This window comes from Myxocyprinus asiaticus, chromosome 8 (genome assembly GCF_019703515.2).
Source record: "Myxocyprinus asiaticus isolate MX2 ecotype Aquarium Trade chromosome 8, UBuf_Myxa_2, whole genome shotgun sequence".
In the NCBI taxonomy this organism is placed as follows: Eukaryota; Metazoa; Chordata; class Actinopteri; order Cypriniformes; family Catostomidae; genus Myxocyprinus; species Myxocyprinus asiaticus.
The window spans coordinates 6,264,966-6,282,548 of NC_059351.1; the positions used below are offsets into that span (position 1 = coordinate 6,264,966).

General features: G+C 36.6%; 2 protein-coding genes across 6 annotated transcripts in view; one reads left to right on the forward strand and one right to left on the reverse strand.

Moving 5' to 3' along the window:
- The window catches only part of LOC127444521 (uncharacterized), a 212,668-nt gene that overhangs the window by 185,648 nt on the left and 9,437 nt on the right, over positions 1 to 17,583 (reverse strand). The window contains exons 11-12 of one of the 4 annotated variants that reach the window (XR_007897840.1): positions 16,931 to 17,053; positions 14,417 to 16,167 (exon numbers count right to left, since the gene is read on the reverse strand). The exons of 1 other annotated variant lie outside the window; for it this stretch is intronic. Coding sequence is in view for 2 of the 3 variants with exons in the window: in XM_051703914.1 (XP_051559874.1) it covers positions 16,124 to 16,167 (44 nt within the window). In the remaining variant the exon portion in view is untranslated. Of the gene's footprint in view, positions 1 to 14,416; positions 17,054 to 17,583 lie in introns of those variants that run through there. 2 more of the 4 variants (XM_051703914.1, XM_051703915.1) reach the window with 2 other exon arrangements.
- On the forward strand, positions 283 to 14,447 carry LOC127444519 (protein NOXP20-like). 2 transcript variants are annotated; one of them, XM_051703911.1, is made up of 13 exons: positions 283 to 362; positions 1,406 to 1,720; positions 1,838 to 1,922; positions 2,751 to 2,929; positions 3,117 to 3,251; positions 8,271 to 8,423; positions 9,176 to 9,341; positions 9,969 to 10,054; positions 10,228 to 10,428; positions 10,725 to 10,864; positions 10,950 to 11,022; positions 13,718 to 13,771; positions 13,912 to 14,447. In XM_051703911.1, exons 2-13 carry the CDS (start codon positions 1,412 to 1,414, stop codon positions 14,035 to 14,037), a joined length of 1,707 nt encoding a protein of 568 aa, XP_051559871.1. In that variant the 5' UTR covers positions 283 to 362; positions 1,406 to 1,411; the 3' UTR covers positions 14,038 to 14,447. The 2 variants fall into 2 exon arrangements, with proteins under 2 accessions (XP_051559871.1, XP_051559872.1); XM_051703912.1 differs by having other exon boundaries at positions 284 to 362; positions 9,176 to 9,302.

The following is a 17,583-nucleotide window of genomic DNA, read 5'->3' on the forward strand; positions in this document are numbered from 1 at the left end:
TTGAGTTATCGTGTGTTTTCTCTGTTTTATATATTCATACAAATTATTTAATAATTATGGTATATGGTCATTTCAATGCTTCGCATTCCCAGTTTTCCCAGACTCCCAATTTGCAACTCTTAAACGCCTCCTTAAAAGAGCTCAAGAAACCTCGCGCTGTCTCCAAACAGGTATTGAAGTTAGTTACAGAGTAACACTAGGGTGTAATATTTACATACATATCTGTGGGATGTGACTGAGATATTTTGTCACTCGTTTATTTCCCTGGAAGTCTAAAGAGAGTGGCAAAAGTTCAGTTGACGTCACCGGGCCACTGAGGCCCTGCTGCCGACGTGGCGCGAGCGCGGCTGTCAGCAGAACTGGTAAGATGGGACGACCCCATGAATTAACTTTGTTCAGAAGAGATCATAGATATATTTATTTTGCATATGTGAATTTTACATTGTAACGTTATGCTCCATTTTACAAGGTACTTGCATATGTCGCTGCTTATTATTATTCTTTCTTTTGAATTATTTTGAATTTTCTTCCACGGTTCTTATTGAAGTGCTCAGATTGGATACTTGAAACACTTAAAAGGACTTGAATAAAGTATAATCGCAAAACTGAACATTTTCATTTGAAAAGAAGATCCGTTATTAAAATAAGTTGTGTTAGGGCTTTTGATTTCAACTGGAAGAAATGCAGATTTTATTATTATGTATGCATGGTGTGTAGAAACTGTAATTGTCCGTATGTTTAAACATAAACAACGTCTGTATCAGTTTATATTCATTTACTGTACTTCACGTCTATTTACAAACACATGTTTGTATCTGGCTTGTACATGCAGATAACGACCGCTAGATGGCGCCATTATACACACCAAACAAAGGCGCTTGACAGTGCGGCATCATTCAGTAACAGCGCTGTTGGTGTATTTCTGTAAACACACGCACACTAATGGATAAACTGGGGGAATTTTTTTTTAATTTTTATTTCAGTTGATCCTGCAAATTTTTGATCACTTTGTTTGAGTTACAATTTTTTATACTAGGGAAACAATTCAGTCTCCTAGATTCAAACTATGTTCTGGATGCACAGCAGCAAGCCAATTTATTTCTTTGTTTTTGAGGAATGAGTCTCTAAGCATCATATTTTATAATGCTGCGACTGTATTAATCTTGCTCTTGGGGATTGTTTTCTTCAGCTGTCACAAGAGCAAAGTTGGTTATTGTCTGTGTCATTGAGCAATTGCCACTCATTTTGCTAGCCTTGTAATCAGATCCCAGCTGGCCCAGTGTTTAGTTGGCAGTTAGTTTGATGGCTTGTTGGCAGCTGAGCAGTTTGCAGCCAATCAGAGTCAGTCATGGTCATCTGATTACAAGGGCCATCATTAAACTTTGTTTACCCCCTTTTTTATCAGAGCACCATGTCTCAAGATGAGACAGTAGACCGCTATACACAACCTCCCCCTTCAATCCCCCAGACTTCCCCTTATGAATCTGCCCCGATAGTTGCAGTCAATACAGACGAGGTTCAATCGTTATCACAACTCTCACTGGGCAAGTCGGCCCCTGACTCAACCAGTGAGGCTATAGAAAAGCATAGTACAGCCAGAGACGTTGAAGAGCAGCAGTTACACCAATCAGAAGAAAAAACTGAGGGTCAAGTGACTGAATGTGTGGAATCAGTTTGCTTGGAAGCAGATGTTTCGCAGGGAGAGGCAGAGGGAATAGAGGTGGGTGTAATGGTGATGATTTTCTGTATTTTGTCATGTTGCATGATGTATTGATGACATGTCATGAGTGTGGGTTCATGTTTTTTTTGTTTTGGACATATGGATGTATGTGATCAGCCCCTGGATGAGTCTAAATCTCAAGGATGGAGTAGTTGGGGCTCTTGGGGAAAGTCACTTTTGACCACTGCTACATTCACCGTGGGTAAGTCACCATAGCAACCTGTCACTACAGCATTGGTTGCCATAGTAAATCTCACAGTGGATCCGTCCACAGTTAACTGTTAGATAACACCCTCAGAGTGACTCTTTTGTTCCTTGTCATCTATCTATCTATCTATCTATCTATCTATCTATCTATCATCTGTCTGTCTGTCTGTCTATATATTTGTATGTCCATCCGTCCGTCCTTCCATCTGTCTGTCTGTCTGTGTGTCTTTCTGTCTATCCATTCATCCGTCCGTCTGTCCATCTATCTGTCTGTCCATCCATCCATCCATCCATCATTCTATTCATCTGTCTGTCTATCGCTCTGTATATCTGTCTGTCTGTCTATCTATCTGTTTGTCTGTGTCCATCCATCCATCCATCCATCCATCTGTATATCGCTATGTGTGTCTTTCTGTCTGTCTGTCTGTCTGTGTGTGTGTTTGTCTGCCCATCTATCTATCTATCTATCTATCTATCTATCCATCTGTCTGTCTGTCTATCGCTCTGTGTCTGTCTGTCTATCTATCTGTTTGTCTGTGTCCATCCATCCATCCATCCATCCATCTGTATATCGCTCTGTGTGTCTGTATGTCTTTCTGTCTAGCTCTCTGTCTGTCTGTCCATCCGTCCATCTACAGTATCTGTTTATCTGTCTGTCTGTCTTTGAGGATCATACATTTTAAGAATAGTTTTTTTCTCCTCTCACACATACACAATATAACTAAGAACCGTTCCCTTAAAAAAGGGTCTTTAGGAAAACATCAAGATATGTCAGTAAGACACTGTATTTTGTAATGTTTCTCCATCTTTTGACTGTCCTTAGGTCATGGGTTGAGTTCAGTAAGAGAGAAAGCAGGTGTGACGTTACAGATGCGTCAGACCTCATGTGAGGAAGCAGAAGAGGTCCATGAACATTCTGGGACAGTGATAATAGAAGACAATCACACAGAAGAGGTTCATAAAGGAGTACTGTCAACCATCACCAGTGCTGTTCAAAACACTGTGAGTCTAACTGTGAACGGACCACTCCAGTAGTCTTATTATGATTCTTCTTTCAGTAACTACAGGTGTTTATTAATCATATGGTACATACCTGAATGCATGACTGTACTGAATATTTTGGAATGTCTTAACATCAATCATGTTCATACTTCTTTTCTGCTTCTTCTTCTTCTTCTCTCTCTCTCAGGGTAAGTCAGTAATAACAGGAGGTCTTGATGCTTTGGAGTTCATTGGAAAGAAGACCATGAATGTCTTGGCAGAGAGTGACCCAGGCTTTAAAAAGACCAAAATACTGATGCAGAGAACTGCCTCTTTGTCTCAGGTAAGGTTAACCACTGCTCTAAAGACATTTCTGATAATGACCACACATGATGTATGGTTATTAGGGCTATCAATCAATGACATTTTTAAAATCAAATTAATTATATGACATGCTGATTAATTAATAATCAAAATTAATAATAAAAATAATTCAATATAAATACTACATAAACATTTAAAGGGATAGTTCACCCATAAATGAAAATTCTCTCATCATTTACTCACCCTCATGCCATCCCAGATGTGTGTGACTTTTTTTCATCTGCAGAACACAGACGAAGATTTTTAGAAGAATATCTCAGCTCTGTAGGTCCTCACAATGCAAGTGAATGGGTGCCAAAATTTTGAAGCTCCAAAATCCACATAAATGCAGCATAAAAGTGATTAAATCAATGTCATCTGAAGCGTTATGATAAGTGTGGGTGATAAATTCACCTCCCTGCTCAGTCAGTCTCCACTTTCAGTTTCACTTTCCCATTCTTCTTCTTCTGTTTCTGGTGATTAACAGTCTTAATGCATATCGCCCCCTACTGGGCATTGAGGAGAATTTATGATAAAAATGACTTAAATATTGAACTGTTTCTTACCCACACCTATCATATCGTGTCCGAACACATTGATTTAACCACTGGAGTTAAATGGATTACTTTTATGCTCCCTTTATGTGGATTTTGGATCTTCAAAATATTGGCACCTATTAACTTCCATTGTGAGGACCTACAGAGCTGAAATATTCTTTTACAAATATTATTTGTGTTCTGCTGAAGAAAGTCATACATATCTGGGATGCCAGGAGGGTGAGTAAATTATGATACAATTTTCATATTTGGGTGAACTATCCCTTTAAAATAATTATACATATACACAGGAAAGTCAACAGTCCAATCGGCGGCCATTTTTGGAAGCCCGGGGGCAGCTATTTTCTATGGATACAAGCAGCATTAAAGTACAACTCCTGTCTACTTGAATGGGGAAAGAACGAAATCTCTAAAACGGTTAGTCAAGATTACGATCAAAGAACATATTTTAAATCAGCTGTTAAATCTGACTACAATGGTATCATAAATTGTGCTTCTTAAGCTCAGATCACGCTAAAAAAACTACATTATTTAGGCTGGTCCAGCTAATGCACATTCGCATTCGCACATCTAGTTCAGGAGTTTTCAAACTTTTTGATGCCAAGGACCTCCAAATATGATGATCCCCTTCGAGGGACCCCCGGTGTGAGTAAAATAGTAAGCATAATATTATAACAACTTCTTATATGCAAAATATATATACATTTTTGCTTTTATAGTGTCATTTTACTTAAGTTAATGAAAATTATCTAAATATTATCTGGAAAATATTGGCTTTTTATTAAGTTGATGGTGCATCTTTCTTCTATTGGAGTAATGTCAGATGTATAAACCTAAAGAGAAACATTTTCAATTCCATTCATATTTATTTGTGTAGCCCTTTTCATTATACATATATTGTGAATAGTGAATAAAAAACATTTTTTTTTCTTACAAATAAGATATATGTTTTATAATACATGAAATTATGTGCAGATTAATTTTATTTCTAACTGTTTTTATTTCCTATTATTGCTGTAAATAGATGAAAATAATCACAATTAATCTCATGAATTCAGAATGAAATGGTAATAAAGTAAATAATGTCAACATTTTGAAACTTTTTTTCTCTGAACATTTTCACGGACCCCCTAGCATCCTCTTGTGCCCCCCTGGGGGTCCCCGGACCCCAGTTTGAAAACCCCTGCTCTAGTTCTCGATGTCTACATCTAAAAGGTGATTGGCTTATTTACCTGATCATGGCGGGACATCCTTTTCTTCATCAGCCATATTGGGCTTTCCAAATTCTCCCATTCATTTTATATCAAGCGGTTCGTCTTGAGCTAAACATTCTTTGGCTTTGTCCAACTTACAAGAACACATCCTGTGTGACCAGCTCTCATTCTTTGGCTTTGATGCTTGTGAGGTTGGCTGACTGCCCCCTACCGACGTAGCTTGTAAAAACACAAAGTCACATTTGAATTGCTCCGATGATGGGTGTACAAAGGTCACCGCGCCAGAACCAGTTTTGAAGTGGGGGGCCCTCAAACAGGCTGGTCGTGACATCATCACAACTACATTAATTAGTCAGTATGCAGAGTGTGTTGTACACCCAATTTACCAGACCAACTTCCAAAACTGTCACAACCACGGTGATTAGTTATTTATCTACATAAATATTAGTCCAAAACTGTCCCCTTACACAGTTCGATTGTTGACGCAATCAAACTAAAACTAATTAAATCTGCTTCCACAGAGAGAGACTGGCTATGTGCTTGTCATTATTTTCAGTTCACACAAACCGCTGCTCAAACGTTTTTTTTTTTTTTCAACAAATGAAATGCTGTCCGTTAAGCCATCGATGATGAAACTACTGGAACACAGAATTGGTTCAACTGCGGGATCTTGTGAATGGGTTCCTCCTCTTTATGTATCTTTTAAAATCTCAGACAGTCTTTTGTTATTTGTGTCTGCATTCAACAATGTTACACAAGTACAGTACGCCCTGTGTTTTATTCAATTTATAAAGCAGCATATTGCATTTGATATTGTGTGACTTGAAGAGCTAAGGGTTAAAGTAATTTGCTCATCCCCAATAAAAGGGTACAAAGCAATATTTTCCTATTAACCTACTTTGTCTAATGCTGCTTGTCTGCTCAATCTTGTCTTACTTTGAATTAAGATGAACTTCTCTCTTGAAAGAAGAATAAACACAAAACCACCAGAGCATGTAAAACTGTTAATTTGCTTGTTAACATTGTGCTATCAGCATATGGTCATTCTACAACTAGCAAGTCATATCATGTAAGTTATAACCATCTACATAAATATCTGGACTTATAATATATTAGTGTATAACGGAGCATCTCATTATTGTTTTACACGCATCTACAAACAACACAGAATTGCAGTGACAACTAGCTAGCCAGTGCGCCCTTATCCACTTTTATTAATTTCTGGCTAGTTAGCCACTGTTGGCTGGAGGCCTTTGTAGATCTGTGATTAGATGGACCAATCAGACGCCTGTATTTTTTCACTTTTCTTTGTGCAAAGGGCAAAATGGTATGTTTACCTATTTTAATAAAATGTCAGGTGTTAAAACTACATAGGATTATAGTCTTTTCCAGGAATAAACTGTAACATCTGTTGATGTTTCTGCTTGGGGACTTGCTATTGGCTGTTGTGTTTGCGTAATTAATGAAGTAGGTCTGTGTAGGTTTTAGGGACTGTTTGGGGGTTTTATTAACTAACATTTAAAAGTTATGTTTTGAGTTAAGCTTAATGTTAAATATATCGTTTTATGTACTGTGTGAGTTGGTGAAATATTAAATACAATTCTTCAATGTTTTCATTGTTGATTAACAGTGGTTAAAGACTCACTATTCTTGGTCCCTCAAATTTCTTCCCAGTAATACTCACGCTGTAATACATTTACTGCAAGCACCAGAAGTATATATTAATGCCAGTCAAAATTCACTTGTGGTGTGGGCCAGCAGTGTATTATCAGTGTAACATTAATGTACTGTATGTCCAGCACTCTTACAGTGTAATGGAGTTGCAATTGTAATATCACCAAAATACATTATAAGTTCACATTGAGCCAATTCTGTGTATTTCTAAAATTAAATACAAGTGTAGATATTTAAAGTGTACTAAAATATACTTTTAGTTCCATTTTAGCACAACCAAGTGTACTTAACACATCTTTAGTTGCACCACAGTACTGCTTTCAGCAAACTAAAGTGCATTAAGTACAAAATTAGTTGTTCCAATTTAGCATACTTTAAGTATACCAATTTATAGCCTGCCAGCAATACACTTTAGTATAATGAAGCACCCATGAATAAAGTGTGCTTAAGTATATTATTTTTTCACTAGGGGTCCAATGCCTTTTTTTTTTTTAAACACAGTGGCAGTGGACATTGGCTCCACTTTCAAGCTTTAAAATGGTAGTAACTAGGTAAAAGTCAGAACCCACTCTAGAGGAGGAACTACTTCTGTTGGGAGCTGAGATGAGCACAGTCTGTTTAGGATTTCCTTCAAGTGTATTTTAACCCATGACAGATAGTTGCCATGTGTCCAGAATAACTTATCAAGACTTTTGTGGCTTTCACAAAAGGGCTCCATTTAACTTGTTGTGAGGTTAAGAGAGAGCAAATACTGTTATAGGAGGAATGTAGAAGACAAACTGCCATGACATAAAGATCTATGGAGATGTATGGAGCACTATGAGAGGAGTAAACAGCTTAAAACAGACTGGGCTTAGCTGAACAGGTCTTTTATAGGTTCTACTTAAGCTTCCCAATTTGTAAGTCCTCACAGTTGCCCTACAACTGTCCTTTCACCAAGGCTGCCTGCAGCTACAGCCCCCAGTGGCTGCTCACACCATCTGCCTCCACAGCTGACTTTCTCCAGCACATGCCCCATTAGCACCAGGAGTGCTGACATCTCCCAAGCCGCACTAAACAAGGTGAAGAACCAGGGTAAAGCTGCAGGACCAGTTGTCATCTGCTCCAGGTCATGAGGCCTTGAGGTCTTTCTGATCAGGCTCTGATGCTTTGATAAATCTCTAGGGAGAGTCCCTATACTCTGGAAAGCATTAGACCAACCAAAAGAAGCTCCACTGTCCTCAATGACTATCGACTGGTAGCTCTGGCTTTCTACACTTTGAAAAAGTTTAGAGAGCAGACTTTGGAAGGAGGGCTCCAAAGGGGATGGTTCTTTTCCCATGCTTCTTCACCCTTTTTACCTCTGACTTTCAATAATCAAACTCAGTCAAAGTCATTCTACCTGCAGAAGATGATACTGGTTAAGAATTTACCAAGATACTAACATGAGAGGAGAGGTTGAATGTCTAGGTGTTTTACCGTGAGTTTGTGTAGATGTTGCCGTATATATTTCAGTTTGTACTGTATGTGTGATACTTTTTTTAATTTTTGTTTTTATGTTGTGTGTGTTCATAGATGTTAAAAGAAGCAAAGGAAAAGGAGAGAGAGAGACTGAGCAGTCAGATGGTCACAGAGCCCACTGCTCACTATGGGATCTTGTTTGATGACTACCAAGGCTTGTCTCATCTGGAGGCGCTGGAGATACTTTCCAATGAGAGTGAGGGGAGGGTTAGTAATGTCTGAAGGACTATAAAAGACATCTTTATGGGTCTAAACTTCTAATGAGAAATAGTCCTGTGTCTTATAACAGTCATAGCACGCATGCTCCAACCGCCTGTGTATGCACGCTCCGTCAAATGGACTTTGACAGGCTCACTATCATCTGTACGCATACGCTGAGCGTTCGCGTCAAAATCGAAATATTCTTTGGGCTTTATTCACAAGATATGAAGTTGGAGGCACAATGTATGTGCTGACAGTGTACGTTTCCATATAGTCGAATTTTTCTTTGCATGCCCTTGCTTCAATTTAGAACACTTGATTATTAAATCAAAATAACAAAATATGCATTGAAGTGAGAATAAAAATATGGATGAATATTGTCAATGATGAAATCATTAGAGATAGCAAATCTACACGAGGTGTCAGTGATTGTTTTTATTTCACCTCTAGAGGCTGCTGTAATACTGAAGAACTAAATCATTTTAACTTAATTCCTCTGGACTAGGAACACTGAGGATTAAAAAAAAAACTATCGGCAACTATCGGCTTAGATTTGTGAAGATAACTGATAGTTCTGAAAAGCAAATGGCACCGATTAATCTGTAAAACCACTATATCAGTCTACCTCTATTCCAGAGAACCATAATTATTAATTATTTGTATTTACTATTATTATGAATGACCTTTCTTGTTCATCGTTTGAATGATATGCTCTGTCCTCTCTTCCTCTTTTCATTGTGTTTCTCTCTATGTTTCAGGTTCAGTCCTTCTTGTCTTTTTTGGAAGGGGAAGAGTTAGAGGTTCTTAAGAAGGAGTTAATTGAGATTAAGGAGATCTTCATCACTCGTGAGAAGGAGGAAATTGATGCCAGCTCAGGGGAAAACGGTGATCTTTATTCACAAATTCAGTGTTCCACTCCTCTCTGTGAGTCTTCAAAACCAAACCTGATTAGACAGATCCAGGGCACAATCTTGTGTGAACAAATCTGGACCACAATCAAGATCCTGTGCTAGATAAATTGCTTAATTTGCAATTATTTGTGGATTAATGAAGATTAATCAGGTTAATTGGTAAAGTTCACCAGATGGTCATCTAATTCTTAATTTTTTTTTTTCTCCCTAGGTTTAAAATGATTAATTATATAATAAACATGATTAAATATAATGTATAATCATGGTTGAAATCAACACACTACTGTTTAAACTTTCAAGTATTCCAAAACCCAATATTAGCAAACCTGAATGTACAACCATTTAATTTGATATGACTTGATTCATTTGATATGATTTAATCAGAGCACTATAAATATTGCAATCCTTGGGTTATAAATTATGTGGTCTGTGTGTTGGTGGTGGTGGCATAGTGGACTAAAGCACTGAACTGGTAAGCAAAAGGTTGTTGGTTTAATTCCCATAGCCACCACCATTGTGTCCTTGAGCAAGGCACTTAACTCCAGGCTGCTCCAGGGGGATTGTCACTGTAATAAGGGCACTGTAAGTTGCTTTGGATAAAAGTGTCTGCCAAATGCATAAATGTAAATGTGTGTTTCAGCTGCTGATGGAGAGGAGTTTGTCAGTGTTCTTACTGAGCTTCTCTTTGAACTCCATGTTGCTGCAACTCCAGACAAACTGAACAAAGTACAGCCATACACATACACTTGTGCATATCCACAAGCATAAGTTTGCACACAACATAAATGTATGCTCGCTTGCTTTTAATTTTTTCACACACAAATACACAATATGTTGTTCATATATGCGCGTGCACACACACACACTAATCAAACGGTGTGGCACACTTTGCCCTGCAGGCTCGTTTTAAAGCTCATGATTGGGTGAAGCAGTCCAGGGACGCTGCCAAGAGCATAATGGAGGAGTTAAAAGAAGAGAACTCCACCACTTGCCCTGCTCTAGAAAAGGACAAAAGAGAGGATGAGGAAAAGAAAGAGAAGGGAGAAGATGGAAAAAAAGAGGAGGGGAATAAAAAGGATGGAAACTCTGAGATTGTTGAGGTGAGCAGTTTTTTGGGGGGTATATTAGGTTTAGTTTGAAACAAACAAAGTGTGTTGACACATAAAACATTAGAAATGTACAAAATGCATAGAAACACTAATGTATGAAATATTTCGAAACAAAACATAAGAATGAAACAATATCATTGCATAGTAAGTACAATGCAATTACGTGAATATTGAGCACAACTTACTTGTATTACTTTTCATTTAGGAAAATACATTTGAGAATACATCTCATACTTTATATAAAGATGTAAACGTTCCTAAAAATGTGTGTTTGTGTCTGTCTGTAGAAGGTGTATCTGTCATCGGTGGGCAGTCTTGCTGAGGTGACTGCTCGTAGTATAGAGCAGCTACACAAAGTGGCAGAGTTGATCTTACATGGACAAGATCTAGAGAAACCAGCCTGCAAACAGGCCGGAATACTGGTCAGGTGAGCTAGTTCTTCAGCCATTTCTGTAAGACACCATTAGACAAGTCATTTTACTAGCTGTTTAGTGACTATTGTGTATGTTCAGGTTAACCTGTGCCATGTGTAAGGAGGTCGGCTGCTTGGCCCGAAAGTTCTCAGACACACTTCTGGCTGTGGGGGTGAGTCTGAGTTAATTCCACAAATATTACTCCAGGCATTTCTGGTATTAGGAACTAGTAATTAGTAAAAAGTTAACGATCAATAGAAATTGAATTGAATTTTTCTAGTTTACGTTCTGCTTTAAAATATGGCAGATGCTATTTTCACCCTGGTGCAAATAATGGTATATGCTATTTACACCCCAGTGCAAATACTAGCAGATATTATTTGCACCCCATCCCTGGTGCAAATAATGGTAGATACTAATTGCACCCTGGTGCACATTGTGTCAGATACTATTTGTACCCTGGTGCAAATAATAATATATGCTATTTACACCCAGTACATATAGTGGCAAATATTATTTGCACCCCAACCCTGGTGCAAATAATGGTAGATACTAATTGCACCCATATTTAAATACTAACATACAGTATGGCATCACTGCAGTGTGTTTATTGTGTTTATTTAGAGTCCCACAGACACACTACTGTAACCCCTACCCCTAAACCTAACCTTAACCTTACCTTAGGAAAAATAACCTTGGTTTTACTACAGTAACCATGGTTTCACATGGGAGTGAGTGCAATCGACAGACCCCGCCTCTGGATCAAACCCTTCTCTGCATTCCCCAACATTCACGGTGACCACATTACTGCGATGAAATCAAAATTTATATAAATTTTTTTCTATTATTTTAAGTAGTATTAAAGGAAATATTAAGAGTGGAAACAGGAAATCGGGGGGGAAATTGGAGTGGGACAAAACGCAGATTAAAACCGTGGTTGCTAGGACAACAGTACACATTCACACACCGCCTTTACACCCCACACCACTGCAGCAACATTTTTGGCTAGTTTGTCGTATATTTCTGTGGTTCCACCAGGCTATTAGGGTGCAATTAGCTGCACTGAGTGGCAGATGCTATTTACACCAGGGTGCAAATTGGCACTCTGTTAAAATATTTTGTCAGCTAAATATTGCTTTTAGTTAGTGCTTGATGTTAGCAAATTCTTCTAAGTCTTTTCAGGTAGTTGGTCAAAGTGATTCACAAATTAGTTGAATGATTAATTAGTGAATCAGTCTGAAGTCATATCCAGATATCACAAATGACTGAAAAAATAATGGAAATTCATTGGTCAAAAAGGGTGGAAATGCTGTTACTTTCTAGATACAGTACATGTTACTGGTCTTATTGTGAACACTTCATCTGTGCATGTTATTTCAAAGATAAACAATTTCATCTTCATAATTTTTCATCAAAATGTAATGATCCCATTTTCTTGTCTTATTTTTCAACCCCTCCACTCATACTGAAACCACTTTCAGAATCCAGTCAAATTCCCCAATCGATAAAATCATGTCCCATCTTATTTTTTTTTTCTTGGTAAATGTCCTGTTTCATTTAGAAATACAGTATAGCACACTACGGACATAAAATGGGTTGCAAATGCTGATTCATGTTGTGTTTAACCCTCTTACTCTGTTAGGGTCATTTTTGACCCGGGACAGGTAAAGAATGTTCTAACGTTCTTTACGTTCTAAATACAGCATCGTTTTTGGTACTGGAACCAAACTGGAACTAAGAATGTAAAATAAGTAAATAAATAATATATTTTTTATATAATTGTGTTGGAGAAATAACAATTTCAAACAAATTATTCCTTCCATTGTCTAAAGGGGTCAATATTGACCAGTATAGGAAGAACCAGTTGTGGCCTTTTTCCTTCAAACTTTCTAGATGTTATACAGCTTTAAATCGTTTTTTGCACATCTGTGAATCAAATCTGACCTAAAAATAATTTACATTTTTATCACATTTACCGCTTAGCCTCATATTGTTCTTTAGCTCTGGGTACTGCATCTTTCCCACAAACTGAAGACTTTCCTCTCAAACGAGGCACATGTCCGCAAAAACATTTTATTAAAGTTTATTTATTACAGTTTTGGACAGGAAATATGTTAGTAAATAAGTTTACTAACATGATTTTAGATGATAGAGTACAACTGGGCTAAAGAACCGCCCCCACTGGTAAAAGACCATTGGATTTTATTTCTCCTCAAACATTAGATGGCAGAAAAAAATACAATAAAAACATTGGAGCCCCTTCCTGTAACACTGCAACTAATTGTTTGACATTTGTAGGAAGGAATGGATTTGTTGCAATGGGCATGCAAAGTGGGCCCATTTGAACTGCTGCAAAAGGCAATAGAGATTAATTTGTGAATAAAATGTTTACCCTAAAATGTACTGTACAAGCATTCCTTCTCTACAAGCAGAATAAATCAGAAATTGTTTTAATATAGTTGATATATTTTAAAATGCTAAAAGAGATTGAAATAAATGTAACACAAAACATAATTTGCCAGTGTTTGTAAACTTTGTTTTAATTTTTTTTTTTTTTTAATTTTCTTAAAGAGGACTCTTTAATGCCATTGTACACTAATCAAGAATTTATGCATTTTGAATGGTTTTCAATATGGGTCAAAAAGTGACCTGAAGGACAAAGGGTGGCTGGATAGGACAATAGGAGGGTTAAAGAACTAAATTATAAGTTCCTTAAATTATTTATAATGCAGGGGGATTGTCCCAAAAATGAATCTAATTTAATGAAATGTATATGCACATTTTTGTTCGTCCTAAAGAATTGAATTTACATCCTTCTGTCCCTCTCTCTCTCTCTCTCTTTTTTTTTTTTTTTTTTTACCCTGTAGAGTCACAGAAAAGCAGAACAAGTCAATCCGCTAGTGGACAATGTAATGCTTGAGGTAAAACTCTGTGTAATCATTTATGTCCAAGGATCACAATGCATAGCTTATACATGAGGAACAACGATTTAATGATGATTATAATGACTATGGTAATCACGACTCTTCATCTGTGCACTTTGCATGTTTTGTTTCTTCAGGGTTCTAATAGCACTACCTATATCCACAATGCATTCCAGCTGCTGTTGCCTGTTCTACAGGTCTCACACATCCAGACCAGCAGAACCGCAGTCAAGCCAACCCCAGAACCAACAACCACAGAATAGTGTCCTCATCCTGTTTATGTGTTTTTGTATGCTTCTGTCACATCTGTCTGTTTGTGTACTGTGTTTGCTTCAGTATGAGAGCTAGCACCAAAAAAGTGCAATTCTGGTCTACAGTATGTATATACTCTTAAAATGGGATAATTCAGAATTTAAATGAGACTGAAACTCCTAACTTATTTAGGTTGCGTCTTATGTGTCAGTCCTCTTGATACTTTGTTTGTTCTTTTTTTAAGTTACTTTACAAAAATGGAAGATTATTAATCATGTGTTGCATTGTCTGTGCAGGTTTGGAGGAACTAAATTACATATAAATTAAATCAATCACTCTTAAACCATTATCTGTTTTGTATTTTGAATAAAATGAACAAAGACATTAATATGTAATATGAATAAAATGAAATATAAAGCTTGATATTCTCAGTAATGTGAATTCTTTCACCATCTGTTGTGAAAATGTTACGGTTTACATTCAAAGCATTCGGTTCTCAGTACATCTCATTACATCACATTTCTAGGAACTGCAGTACAATTTGAATGGAATGAAGAATATGATTATTATATTTTAAAGGACAAATGTCTTTAGCATGTCATTTGAAATTTTTAGAGAAAGCATTAACTAGTGGTCTGATATGTATTATTTAATGGCCAATACTGATATCTAGATGGCTGATTTAATGCCATTTTAAAGGGGTCATGACATGAGAAATCAAACTTTCCTTGATCTTTTAACATACAGCATAAGAGGTCATTGCACTATAAAAAAACATACTGTAAGTTTCAGAACTCAAAACTTCCTCCTCACAGCAAAAACAGCATTTGTTGAAACCAAGCTGCCAAAACGACTCGTTCTCTACGTCCTCCACATTGTGATGTCACACTGTGGTAAATATTTGCATCTGACCGCCTTCACAACAACACATCAACTCCTATTTTACCTTATCACTTAAGTAGCCCCGCCGAGTAGCAGTGAGCACTGAGATGGCAAGGAGAGAGCAGGTCAGTCAAGAGCAGAGAGCCAATCAGAACAGTGGTCGTTTACTGTCAAGTCTTAAAGGAGAAGCAGCAACAAAACAGAGCGTTTCTGACAGAGGGTTAGAATGAGGGTGGGAAATTATCATGTTTTACAAATATATGACTGTTTTTTGTGCTAAAAACATAACTAATATTATAAGTAAAACTCAAGGAACATATTAAAAATAATAATATAAAATAAAATAAAAAGGCATGTCTTGACCCCTTTAAATATATTGCAATTTAACCATTGCAAATTAGATGTACTCAAAATTGCTGAATTTAAATGAACATAAATCTTACACAATATTTACAATTCACTAAACATTTACTATCCAATTGACTGCTGTTAGATTTTGTGACTGATACTAGTTTAATATATAATATCTGCAAATGCTTTATTCAAAATTGTTATATGATCTAGGAGTGTATTGTTTTTGGAGATGGAAAGTGCTTTATGAAAACATAAATCTTATTTTCAATACCCACAAGCTTTAGACTGGTGTCACACATTTAAAAAAAATCACATTTGTGTATCCATACTGCTTGCTAAATGGGAATTAGAAAACCACACACTGCAGTTTATGTTTCCAACCAGATTCTAAAATTAGAAACAAAACGAAGCGTCTAGCTGCAGGTGAAATTCAATATACTTGATGTGATCTGCTAACACCTCCTTTAACAAAAGTCATTGTATTGCAAAAGGTGTATTTCCTGTAAGTTCTCAGGGTGATCTAATATTCTTTACACTGCCATCTGTCATCATCTTCTCGCCCTTGTGCCATTCAAAACCCCTTTGACTTTCTTTGTGCTGTGAAACATATTATGAAATGTTGGGCAGAATGATAGTCTCAGTCACCATTTACCTTTTTGCATATTTTCCCATACAGTGAAAGTGAAAGGTGACTGAGGCTGTCATTCTGCCTTTCCCAGGTCATACAGGTTTGGAACAACATGTGGGTGTATAAATGATGACATAATTTAAATTTTGGGTGAACTGTTCCTTTAAAATAGTATTGTCATGTTGACATCACATGAAAGTTGCAGGAGCAAATTCTGGTCATGTGAAAATAAATCAAGATTCTTTTCTATACAAGTCCCTCTGAGTCTGCTGGTGAGCTAGAGATGGAATAAAAGAAAACGGAGAGGGGTGTGAAATGGCAGGAAGTAACAATATACAAAATCTTAATGCAAACCCATATGATCTGCTTTAAAATAAAATAAAAAACATTATACATATTGAAACTTGTTACAGATCTTTAACCAAGAATTCTAGTTTTCTTTCATTCTTTTGCATGATAGTTCAGATGAAAAAATGAACGTGTGGGTGGTAACTTGATGGTTCAAAATATCATCACCAACATTTGATGGAGCAATCAGAGGTGAGATGACCCACATTCAGGGTTGGGAGGGTTACTTTTGAAATGTATTTCACTACAGATTACAGAATACATGCTGTAAAATGTAATTTGTAACGTATTCCGTTAGATTACTCAAGGTCAGTAATGTATTCTAAATACTTTGGATTACTTCTTCTGCACTGGTAGATTTTTTCACTTGTTTTGACTATAAAAACTCTGCCAGTACAGTAAGACAAAATACACATGTTAAAAATACATTCTCTGAAAAACCGAAATATCTTATGCAGTGTTGTTTCTAAAACAAGATCAATCAAACTGATCTCGTTTAAAGATTTTGCCCTAATATCAAAGATCTTACTAGAAAAAAAGAAATTATGATCCAACGTGAATTTTCTTGATAAAAAAATATGATCGTGCCTGGTAACATGTGCATGTAAAATAGCTAGAAATAGCATTTTAGTTTAGCGTAAAGTTGACAATATACACAAGGTTTATTTCTAATCCTTCTGCTCCAAACTTACTTCAAACTTACTTCTCTGTCTGCTCGTATGAATGTAACACATCATAAGAAAGTGTTTCACTGCTGTTCAAATGCACTTTGGATCACATCATTTATATGTATAAATGTTTTCCATCTGAAAGGACTAAATATTAAATGAAACAAATGACAATAAAATGCAAAGTAATCTCTTCAGTAATCAAAATACTTTTTGAATGTAACTGTATTCTAAATACCAATGATTTAAATTATAACTGTAGTGGAATACAGTTACTTATATTTTGTTTTTTAAATACGTAATCCTGTAACATGTATTCCATTACTTCCCAACCCTGCCCACATTACCTAATATCCCAGATTACCTTTATTCACCCTGCTTAATAATTTATCTCATACAATACTACAACCATGCCAACATGAATCAGTTTAGCCAGGGGGGCTCTTTAGGTTGTTCATTCTGCCCCAAGCATCAAACTGGCATCAAAGTCATACATCTCATCAGCTTGTGTCACCATCAATGAGGGACATTATGCAAGATTCAAAGACTGTTCAAGGCTATACTATATAGTAACCAGTTCTGACACTAAAATTCAAAGAACATATCATTATCAGACTATTACATCAGATGACTGATGAGGAAATCAATGTTGGAATCTTTTTGAAGTATGAATCTGC